The sequence below is a fragment of the Tasmannia lanceolata genome, unplaced genomic scaffold (genome assembly GCF_043159265.1).
Source record: "Tasmannia lanceolata isolate RefF3 unplaced genomic scaffold, GAP_Taslan_0.1 ptg000015l, whole genome shotgun sequence".
NCBI classification, from domain to species: Eukaryota; Viridiplantae; Streptophyta; class Magnoliopsida; order Canellales; family Winteraceae; genus Tasmannia; species Tasmannia lanceolata.
The window spans coordinates 3,810,272-3,822,706 of NW_027518692.1; the positions used below are offsets into that span (position 1 = coordinate 3,810,272).

The 12,435-nt window shown below is 38.2% G+C and overlaps 1 protein-coding gene across 5 annotated transcripts in view; it reads right to left on the minus strand.

Annotated features, from left to right (window-relative positions):
- Positions 1-12,435, minus strand: part of LOC143846011 (bromo-adjacent homology (BAH) domain-containing protein) — a 104,166-nt gene that overhangs the window by 17,893 nt on the left and 73,838 nt on the right. Inside the window, exons 8-11 of one of the 5 annotated variants that reach the window (XR_013234621.1) lie at positions 7,281-7,389; positions 7,029-7,145; positions 4,412-4,491; positions 4,216-4,312 (exon numbers count right to left, since the gene is read on the minus strand). Coding sequence is in view for 3 of the 5 variants with exons in the window: in XM_077354421.1 (XP_077210536.1) it covers positions 4,441-4,491; positions 7,029-7,145; positions 7,281-7,389 (277 nt within the window). In the remaining 2 variants the exon portion in view is untranslated. Of the gene's footprint in view, positions 1-4,191; positions 4,313-4,411; positions 4,492-7,028; positions 7,146-7,280; positions 7,390-12,435 lie in introns of those variants that run through there. The other 4 variants (XR_013234622.1, XM_077354421.1, XM_077354420.1 and 1 more) reach the window with 4 other exon arrangements.

Consider the following 12,435-nt stretch of genomic DNA (forward strand, 5'->3'; position numbering starts at 1 on the left):
CCATAGAAGTTAACTCATAGCGCCTCCGCACCTTGGCATACTCTGTGCTCCAGGTGGAGAGAGAAATCAAATGATTGTCCCACGCCTCCGATCCTTTGGCCAGGATCATGGCGGCTTCCTCATCCAATTCGAACATAAACAAAACTTTATTACTTGATAAATCACAAGGATAACAAAGAGGGGATATTCCAGGATCTCTTAGCCCAATGCCAAATGTCATCGAGGGAACTAAACATATTCTGCTCCCTCCTGATGAGACAGCTTTTGAGAGTATCCAGTCTCGTTTCTACCTCCTTGTCCGAGATGATTAATGATGAGGTAACCCCTCAACTAGAGAGGAGATCATCACTGTATCAGGCCATCGGTCTGCTTCATTACTAGCATTATCCGACGAGATTTCCAAGTTTTTCTTTTCCTTCCCATAGATAGTACCCTCAAATCTAACCCAACGGCACCTACGGCATTTGTTCCTCCATCTGAAATTAAGATAATGACAGGGTGGGCAACTCCAATCCCAGGATCTCTAAAGTAATTCCTTCATCCGTTCTTTCCTTGACCCCCTTCGAGGATGTGATGTTGAATCTCCGGACAGGAGATTGCGAAGATTTTGCTTACACCATCGATAGCAACGTTACCATTTGAAATTCCAGTACGTACATGCTAAGCAAAACCAATCCGCCTCCGCCTTCTGGTTCTTCATATCCAGCGATTTCCTCCTCACTCTTTCCCTTGCAAAATTCTCCTTACCAAATCTTGATGAGTTGTTCATCTTCACTTCTGGTTTTTGACATTACTTTAGACCTCAATGCGGGGGATGTCCACATCATCTAGGGCCCCACTCATGCACACATCACTCTTCTCTTTTTCCTTTTTAGTTGGTTTGCTTTCCTATTTTACACCTCCTACTGACATTTATTCTTTTGCAAGGGAGTGGCGTAATAGTCCATTCACATCCACTTACATCACTTACGAATTGATTGAAAGAAAGAATCCTGTTGGATCTAAAAGAGGGCCCATCACAAAGCTATAAGGAGTATTATATTAAAGGGCAAAAGGGGAGAGGAAACCCTAACTTGAGAATTGAAATTTACCAAAGCAAAGAGGAGTTGTTGGCCTCCTCAAAGAGAAAGACGCCAATGGCGTTTTCTCCTCTGTCCCTCCCTCATAGAAGGTGAGTTCCCTCTATTCCTCTCATCTTCTCTTCTATTCTTCACTTTCTTCGGCTCTGCTCTTCTCTTTCTTTCTTTTCTCTTCCCAAAAACCCTAACTTCTTCGTCTTCTCCACCAAACCCATTTCCCCTCTCAGTTCTCTCGCTCCTCTCATCTCCTGTCCCTCTCCTTCTATCCCTATTTTCTCTCACGAGAGAGATTTCCCTCTCTCTCTCTCTCTCGCAGACATATCACTCTCCATTCTTGGCCCTCTCTGTTCACATCTATATATATATATATATATATATATATATATATATGAAAGTTTTTCTAGTTGGCCGACTAGAGAAGCTTCTCTAATCCGCCAACCAAAAAACACAGTGTGCCCATATTATTTGGATAATCCAAAACATTCATTTGATAGGCCCTGGCATAGATCAGGTGTGCCCAAAAAATCAGCTACATAGGATCATTCTAAACCTTTGATTTGTGGAGGTTAAAAATGGACAGATTTGTGGAGTTTATACGCGTCCATTTTAACCTCCATAAATCGAAGGGTTAGGATGATCCGATGGAGATGATTTTTTAGGCACATCCTATCTATGTCAAGGCCCATCAAATGGATGCTTTGGATCATCAAAACAACATGGGGTCACTGTGTTTTTAACCTCCACTGTCCATTTTTAACCTCCACAAATCGAAGGCCTAGGATGATCCGATGGAGCTGATTTTTTGCGCACACCCTATCTATGATAGGGCCCATCAAATGAATCCTTTGGATCATCCAAACAACATGGGCCCACTATGTTTTTGGTCGGCAGAATAGAGAAGCTTCTCTAGTCGGCCGACTAGAAAAACTTTCCTCATATATATATATATATATATATATATATATCGGAAAAGTGATTGTACTTGACCGAGTAGATAGGCTTATCTACTCGGTCGAGCAAAAACATTGGGGGCCCACATTATCTGGGTGACCCAAACCATTCATTTGAAAGGCCCTTACATAGATACGGTGTCCACAAATATCAGATCCCTAGGATCATCCTAACCCATCCAAATGCGGAGGGAAAAAAGGGGAAAAATGGACAGACACTGTAAGTCCACAAATCTGCCCATTTTCCCTCCACATTTGGATGGGTTTGGATGATCCTATGGATCTGATTTTTTGTGGACACCCTATCTAGGTAAGGGCCTTTCAAATGAATGGTTTGGGTCACCCAAACAATGTGGGCCCCACTATTTTTTGCCCGGCCGAGTAGATAAGGTTATCTACTCGGTCGAGTACAATCACTTTTCCCTATATATTCCCTTCTCCTAGCTTATCTACCCGGTCGAGTAAAATCACTTTTCCCTATATATTCACGTCTCTCTCTCTCCCGTTTCTCATTTCTTACACCTTTTTTCACCATCTATCTCTATTTTCTCTCTCTCTCTCTCTCTCTCTCTCTCTCTCTCTCTCTCTCTCTCTCATATATCTTCCCTTTAACCCTATTTCTCTCTTTCTTTCTATTATTTTCTTCTATTTTTCCCTCTTTCTTAACATCACACCATCCCTTTTGTTGGGATTCAGCATCTTCTTATCATTTTGCCTTCTTCTTATCCTCCCTCTATTGCCTCTATTTCTACTTCTCTTCTTCAGGGCTATTTCCCTTTGCTCCTTCCATATCTTCTGCTGTTTTGGAACTAGAGGGTGTCCCCTTTTGTACAGATCGTATCGGCGGGCCTCACCCCCATACTCTTGGCCTTTTTTGTCCGGATTTGAAGGCGGACGGGCTGTTATGCTACCAGGTGAGACTTTTCCTTTATTTTTCGACATATTTTGTTCTTCTCACCCTTCTTTTATCTGCATGATTCACCCGCTTTGCATAGCCCTAGCCCTTTTAGGTTCTTTACCATGCTTTAGCATTGATTTGGGCCCTAGATATATTTTTCTCATTGTGACACATTGTGGACATGGTTTTATTTAGTACATTTGACCCATTTGTTTGCATTTTTTACTTAATGGAAGTTGTTATGTGTGTTGCTTGCTTCATGTAGGATCCTTTCATTAATAGTTTATTTCTAAAGCTAACCCACATGAGTTTCTTTTGCTGAAATTTATAAAAATTGTTTGTTTATTTGATCTGGAAAATGGGTTGACTATTATAAGTCCGAAGTCTTTGCCCATTCAGCTCCTAGAGTTTTCGTAGTTATTCGTGAACCTCCCGGGTTTGCACCAGCCTCCTACTATGCCGACATATGTTTCTACAGGTCGGCCTGCCAGTTCTTCTACTCCAGCCCAGTGCCTATAGTTGCCCCAGTTTCACTGCCTCATGCTGACTAGATCAGGACTATACTTGCTAATAAGAGCGTTCAAACCAGAGTAGATTTCGATGTTACCTCGTCAAGTGGCGTCGGTGACCAGATTCAAACGCTACTTGGCTTGCAAAGGAGCTTCTTGCTGCCTCAACCCCGACCCTTTAGAGTGGTACCACACTCTTCACTCTCCAGAGTATAGTTCTTTTCATACATAGGAGATGATGGGGATCGTAGGCACCCACTTCAGATCTATTCTAAGTGGTGTCATACCCGTGGGGCCCAATAAAAGCATAATGATCTTTAGGAAGTTTATTTTTATTTATTTTATTTTATTATGTGCCTATATACAAGTCTAATGTATTAAACTTTGAGTAGTTTTTGGAATAATATTGACACAAATTTATGCTCTTATTTCCCCTTCAATTCTCTCTTTTCCTCGTACTTCCCTTCTTCTCCTCTTCTTCTTCTCTTCTTATTCTCTTTCTCCTTTTCTCTTTACTCGTCATGGGCCACATTTTCCACGTCATTATTTTATTTATTATTATTGTTTTTACAGTTATCATTGGCAGGCATTGCGTGTCATTTGTAGAGCAAGGGCAAACTACATTCATTCTTCGAATTTACTAATAATCTGGAAGGACTTGCGATCATACATAAGAAGCATGTAAACACACACAAACAGAGAGAGAGAGAGAGAGAGAGAGAGCGAGCGAGAGAGACAGAGGAAAAAAAACCAACCAGCAAGTAAAGCTCAACAGGTACCTTTCTTTTAGCTTGCCCAAAAATCCCTTGAAGAATAGAAAGGCCGTCTTAGAGGCAAAAAACTTGGAAACGGTAGTTCTCTACCCTCAAGATATATCTGAATACAGAGACCAAAGAAAATAGCAGAACCTGACAGAAATGAAGAGAAATATCTTTTCACAAGCCTAGAGAAATGGCAAGAACTTGTGTCCCTTACCAACAGGAGCCAATGATAACCACAGCTGGTTATTTATCCTTGAGTGTTCTCCTAAGTACTTTCAACTCCTCTCCTTGTCGCTGCGAAAAAAAAAGGAAACTTATTTCAATCTCCATGGGAATGACACCAGAAATATAGCAGGCAGAAATAGCAATGGTGGGCAACACAATAGTCGGGAGTTGTTTTCCATGGGTCCTTTACATAGGCTGGCTTTAGGTCTCGATGGCCACATAAGTTTTATGGTGATTAATTAAGCCAAGTGGTTTCCTGGGGCGAAAAGTAGACCACTTAGGACTACGGCAAGCCATATATATCATACATATATTTATAGGTACATAGCTATATATACACATGCCTCTTTGCAAAGCAGGGGTAAGGCTGTGTACATCTAGCCCTCCCCAGACCCCGTAATGGCGGGAGCCTCGTGCAGTGGGCCGCCCTTTTTATAGCTATATAAACACATATTTATATATTTTTACATATATAGGTACACATAAATACAAATATCATTTATCTAGTCTGCCGCCAATAAATAAGGTGCGTCTACATTGTTTGGGTGATGTAAACCTTTCATTTGATGGGCCCTGACATAGATAGAGTGTGCCCAAAAAATCATCTCCATAGGATCATCCTAACCCTTCGATTTGTGGAGGTTAAAATGGATGGGTATAAACCTCCACAAATCTTTTCATTTTTCACCTCCACAAATTGAAGGGTTAGGATGATCCTCTGGAGCTGATTTTTTGGGCACACCCTATCTATGTCAGGGCCTATCAAATGAATGCTTTGGATCATCCAAACAATGCGGGCCAACTGGGTTTCTGGTCAACGGACTAGATAATGTTATCTAGTCGGCCGACTAGAGACACTTTTCTCATATATATATATATATATATATATATATATATATATATATATATATGAGGAAATGAAGTATGTGCAGCTGCACAGATAAGCTATCTGTGCATGGCTGCACAAACCATAGTGGGGGGCACATTTTTGGGGGGATCCAAAGCATTCATTTGGAAGGCCCTTCCATGGATAGGGTGTGTACCAAAAATCAGCCATTTAGGATCATCCTAACCCTGCCATTTGTGGAGGGAAAAAATGGGCAGAAACAGTGTCTGTCCATTTTCCTCTCCAACTTTGATTGGGTTAGGATGATCCTATAGGGCTGATTTTTGGTACAATCCCTATCCATGGAAGGGCCTTCCAAATGAATGCTTTGGATCCCCCCAAAAATGTGGCCCCCACTATGGTTTGTGAGCCATGCACAAATAGCCTATCGATGCAGCTGCACATACATCATTTCCTCTCTCTCTCTCTCTCTCTCTCTCTCTCTCTCTCTCTCTCTCTCTATATATATATATATATATATATATATATATATATATATTAATTCTTTAAGACACAAATATGTACACGATATATGTGTGTGTGTGTTGGTGTGTGAGCGCACGTGTGTACACGTATTTATGTGTGCCCTTGTGCAAATAACAAGTAAAAAGTTTATATATATTAACCCTTTAGATACAAATTTAATTTTAATTATGGATATTGAGTAATTCATTAAATGATGAACATCAACAAATAAGCATGGTTTTAGATTTCGACCGAAACATTCATCCCCACCAAAACCGTAAACGAAACGATCGAAATTCATATACTAAAATATTAAGTGTAATACCGGTATACAATATTAGTATATATTACATAATTATATTTATATGAATTTCATGCAAAATGTGGAGCATGTATTACGTATAAATATGTATATAAATTACATGTGAAATTTGATATGTAGTAAACTGTCAGATATGTGGAATAGTGCATGTCGCCATCTCTTCTAAAACATGAATATATAGAAGATAAAATATCACCCAATGATACCAATTAACCAATTTTTATATTTTGGTTTAAATTCCACTGGATATTTTAAGCAATGGATATTTTAAGACCACTTCCTATGTGATGACCTAGGGAAGTAGAGGCTGGCCATTGGATATTTTAAGCAATTTAACTACACGAGGTTTCAAGTATCGATTTCAATATGCATTTCGATCATGATGGAAATGGAAATATGTCGGTCTCATATCTCGGAGAAAGTCTTCTAAAATTACAAAAATATATGGAAACATATGCAAATGGTATTTAAGATGAAACTTGATGGAATGCTAGAATCAGCACATAAACACACTCAACCACCATCACATAAGCAAAAATAAAAATAGAAAAAAAGATCATTCATAATGGTTTAGCATCAAACACCGAGTGACATGCGGCCGCATGCATGTCTCATAATTCAGGACATACCACATTTCACGTGTAATTTATGTAAATATATATAATATACATCACATGTAACTTATGTATATATATGCATATTTACAAAAAATACATACACCATATTTCATATTTCAAATGCAATTCATATAAATATAATAAGTAACTCATAGAATATACCGCTAATACACTTACAGTTTCGGCTTCGCCATGTATTTCGGTTGTGGTGTGTATTTCAAGGGGCAGAGAAGGACATTTAAAACTACATAAGTACCTTGATCGACAATGACAGTTGTTTTAAAGTTTAAATAAAAAAAAGAGGTTGCATAAAGACCTTATATAACTCCTTCCACCACAATTCGGACTTATCTTGTAGTAGCCTCCATTCCATGGCCATTTGGTATTCAATCGTGTTAGGCTGAGAACAGTGTGATGTTGACACTGCTCTTTTCTGTAAACAAAAAGGGGCCAATGTAAGAACCAAAAAGAAAGATGAACTCTACAAACCAAAATCCATGCATTTGACCCAAATATCTAAAGAAACCAGAATAGGAAAAGAAAGAACAGGAAAAAACAGCATAGTCACCATCTCCTCTCGGTGCATTTGGAGTTTAATTTTCTCGATATAAAGATGGCCAGTGAATTTGGACGGTTTTCCTGGCACCCTCGGAGTTCCCTTGCTGCCCACAAGAGGTCTGCCAATTAAAAAAAGAAACAATATCAGCTCAATAGAGCAGTTGAATCATAATGAATCTCATGGATGGAGATTATTTTTCTCTCTTTCATAAATAAGAACTATATATGAACTAGAACAGATTACCAAAATGGGCTAAGATGGAAAAATGACACCTAAAAAGCAAAACAATTCACTAATCCCCAGGGGACTGGACTTCTATTAAAAATATGACTTGGGGAGTTGGCCATCAACAACATATATAAAAAAAAACTGTGGAGTGTGGTTCATACATTCACCGTGTAACCTATCATAAGAAGCAAAATAGTTGACATTCCACCAAAAAAAAAAAAGTTCAGAAAGGAGCATGCCCATAGCAATGCAAATTTACATTATGATTAACCTCGTGTGGTTTAATCAGAAAAAGGAAGATATGGCAACCAATGCAGTCCACGCACTAAAATACCTGTCAGTGTTGGGCACAGATTCATGGGAGCGAAAAGATTTTAAAAAAATTTAAGATGTCATATTTACATCAATGCACAAAAATGTAATAATTTGTGGAATGTACAGAAAGGTTATACACCATAGCAGTTTTTATTCAATACTGATACACAGCAGCAGTTAAATTGAATAAATATTAATATGACAATATTCATTAAGAGTATAACCAAGCAAATTGTGCGACTATACGAAACAACAGACTAAGACAATGCTCATATGATATGCAATGGACTCTCTGAGATGTACTGGAATGTTTTTCCTGTGTCGTGTGTGTGTTAAACACTGAAAGTGTAAAATGATTTGGAGTTCTCATGTTGCAAATGTATCACATGTGCAACATATATTTAAATATTAGACTAAATGAAAAAAAGAATTAAAACCAGCAAATATGTAACCAATATTATAGTTTGTGACCTCAGAATGCAGAAACCTGTAGCTTAACTATCATAGATGAGGTAGTAAGAAAAGACAAATCCAAGGTAGTGGAAACAGGAATGTGTGGAACATTATGAACAAATAAAATGTCATCTCTTCAATGTGAGACTCACTTTAATAAAAATGCAATAGACCGAAACGTTGAACCTAAAGAGACCATGCACAACAACTAAAGCAGACACTGTCCCATAAAAAAAGAACTTGAACCACTTAACACTTCTAAATAATAGAAGTTGAAAGTAAAGTGAATGAGTTATCTCGTGAAGATTACTCTTGGAAAGTATCACTCCACATTACAAGGTACTTGAGCGAATATCTGCTTCAAAAACCAAAGGAGACACATGGTTCTTCTGGATCTGCATGCATGGCCGCAGATCTTTAGATTCTGAGGATCCCTTGGGAAAAATACCAGACCAAGTAGCAGGCATATCTGCTGAAGACCTACAAAGGTTCTTCCTAGAGTTTATAAAAAAAGAAGAAATAGCTAAAGGCAAGATGTTTGAGCCTTCTTCCTCTCATGGGATTAAAAACCCCATTACCAAGCATCATACCCTAATCCAGGGGGTATGAATAGGATACATGTGGAGTATGTAGGAAAGAGTATGTATATACACAATGGTCGTACATACTACGTATATGCAATAATAATGGTGGTGAAGCATCGTGATGGGAATAAAAGAAAGTAGATCCGTAAGGCAAAGTCCATCAGCTAATGGAACATCATGATGAGAAGGCAAGAAAGAGAGAACAGAAGAAGACAAAAGGAGGAATACCATGATGGGAATAATGAAAAATATCTACAACCAATTTGGGTTTTTGCAAAACCAGACTTTGTGGTAAGCCTTAATGATGCATATCTTTCTAAGGGACTTACCCCACGAATTCAGACCTAAGGGCTAAACATGCTCTCGATTCTAAAAACTTGGCCGTCCACTTTCGGATTATATAAGATTGGTTAACAGGACCTGAGGACCAACCCTATGTCTCGAGAGATATGTTTAAGCCAACTGTATGAAAGACCCTCAATAATAGATAGGAACTTCGAACCAAGAACTATCCCTATAAGCCAGCTGAGCATCACTATGCCAATGAAATTTGAACACATTATAGGTCAGAATGACACCAAAAGTCTCAGTATCAAGACAGAAAGGAGCCAAGAGAAAAACCTTGAGCACATTAAGAATCCGACAGATATTAATAATCAATAAAGACCAGACAATGTACCAAAGGAATGTGAATGGTCTGTCTAACAACATCAAAGCATTCACATTAAATCCATGACAGGACCTCCAAATCCAAATTTGCAAAAACTTGTCACTGCTACACATTTCAGCTTTAGCAATCATATCATGGGGATTCACATATCAACCTCAGACAAAACACGATATTTGCTTTGGACGCATACATGTTTTCGTTTTTGAATGATTTTGGACGCATATATGTTCAAAACGTAGATTCAAGGAAAGAGCCGTCAATTAGGAAATGCAAAGGGAAATGAGAAAGGATCAGCAACAGAATGGATGAACAAGGGTGCCTTCAAAAATCTAGTATTTGATTCAAGGAAAGAGCCTTCAATTTGGTAACACAGTTGTGTTCGATCTCAAAAAAAGTGCAAAATCAGCAACAGATTGGACGAATAAGGGAGCCTTTATCAATTATCACAGAAGTACATCATATTCTTGCATCTTCTCCTCTTTTCACATCCACACACAAAATACATTAAAAAAAAAATTGGTACGGCTCTTACATGATTATAGTACTCCAACATATCAAAAATTCAGATAAATCCAATGGTTAGATCTTGAGATAAAAGCTTTAGAACATGCCTCGCATCACCCAAAAAGATTATGGAATACGTTCATAAAAATACCAACATTAGAGTTGACTAAATCTTGAACATAAGGTGATGTAACCAAAAATCAGAAGCAGGAAAGAGAAGAATCGAAGATGAGATGAAGTTGGAGAAAAGAAAGAAAAAGGAGAGAGACAGAGAGGAAGAGGGAAAACGTGAGAATGGAAGCTGTTTGTGGGTATGAAAACCCAACCCTGAGTAAAGTTTTTATTTGCTTATTCAATTTACACAAAATTATATTAGTTGACATTAATGAGTGGGAGTGTCATGCAGGTGCATCTCATCAGATCTTTCAAGTCAATGGTTGAAAGCATCAGATCCGTGATCGGGCAATTGAAATCTCCTAGCTTGATGATCCACTACATGAAGAACTCAAGATTGTCGATCGGGCAGATGAAATGACATCATCAGTACACCTATCTTTTTTAGAACATTCCAGCTTTACTAATTTCTAATTTCGGCATATTTCTATTTTGGTCACATTCCAAATTTGGAAAGCTTCCAAATTTAGAAATCCCTTTCTAAATTTGGGTTTGGGGAACAATATTCGGAAATTTTAATTTTAGAAAGGATTCTAATTTGGGAATTCTTAAATAAAAAAGTTTCCATTTTGAAAGTTCCTAATTTGGATGTGCTTCTAATTTCATAGACAAGAAATTTCCATTTCCTACGATATTTAGAAAGCTAGTTAAACTATAATTAGGAAATTTCTATTTAAGACATAACCAAATAAGGCGACAGTTTCATTTTAGAATGTTGCCATTTTCAAGTTGGCAACCAAATAATTCGTAGGATTTGGATTTACGATATTTCTTCTCTTTCAGTAGCTTAGATAGCAAGTTTCTTATGGCTTAACATCATCAAACAAGCAAGACAACAATCAGAAATGGCTTAGCAACAAAAACCTGGTGACATGCATTGTCACATACGTTAGGATAAGTAAGGTTCATTCTAAACTTAAATTGTATACAACCACATAATGTAGGAAACAAAAAATGTTGAAAACCACTTCATTCCTTAATTCTAGCCATCATTATCTTTATCCAAACTTTTAATCCCTTGATGCATAGCTCGGACTTCGCCTCACTAGCATCAGCAACACCAATAGGTCCTGAGAAGAACCAAACCACCACTCCCCTATCATTCCTTAGAACTCCACCAATACCTTATACAGTAGCAGTCATCTTGTCCCCATACTCCATCGCATAATGTGTCAAGGAGAGGAAAGACAGGCACATTACTGAAGTTGAGACATTAATGATGTTTTACAATGAACCTCGCAGCACTTATGGACTGAGGCTTCCATACAATTGCTCATGTCAAGGAGACGAAAGCCAGGCACATTACTGAAGTTGTGATATTAATGATGTTTTACTATGGCCCTCGCAGCACATACGGACTGAGGCTTCCATACAATTGCTCATGTTATTAAGACATCATTGTTAACTGTTACTGAGTTAGATGTCCCTTATCTCTTAAGATGTCATTGTTACCTGTTTTGAGCTAGATGTTAGAGTAGGTGCCCTAAAACCCAGTATATTTCGCATGTTAATCAATAAAAGTTTCTTTCAAGACAATTAATGAGTAACTATAAGTTAAATATGTGTGACATACTACTCGTTATTGACACGTATTTGTCCTTAGGTAGCAAAGTAGGAAACCCATGCTCGTGGATTCACAGATCCTAGGGAGCAAGGAGATATGGGATTCTGGTTCTTTGCAGACCTTAATAGTTCATAGTTGGGGTTGAGGTTGGACACCTCTTTCTGTATACAACTAGCATCTATCTTGCCAACATGCACGAGATGTGGAGTGACTTATCTCAATCACTCGGGTAGTGAACCCTAAGCAAGATAGAATGGGTATGACAATAAAATTGCATACTGAACGGGATAACATTAGAATAGCTTGTAGACAGGAGATAGTTGAGCTATTCTACCAGACAGAACCCTTTACATGTCCTTTGATCTGAGTGGTCATATTGGTCTGTTGGCGAGTCTCTCATTCTTAATCTATCTAACCGTGATTCTCTTGGAGTCACTAGAGGGTAGTACTGGAGTGTTGGATAAACCTTCGAGGTCAATAGTAATACCCGACATGGAATTCACCACCTATTTCATAGGACAACATCTACAGTTTTGGTTAGAACAGGCCTAGAAAACTACCTAGCCAGGTGGATTTGATAAAGTGTATATCAAAAAGGATTTCACAAAAATAATTTTTGAAATGTTTTAGCAAATGGATTTATGGGCCAACACTGCTTGACTGAAAGGTATA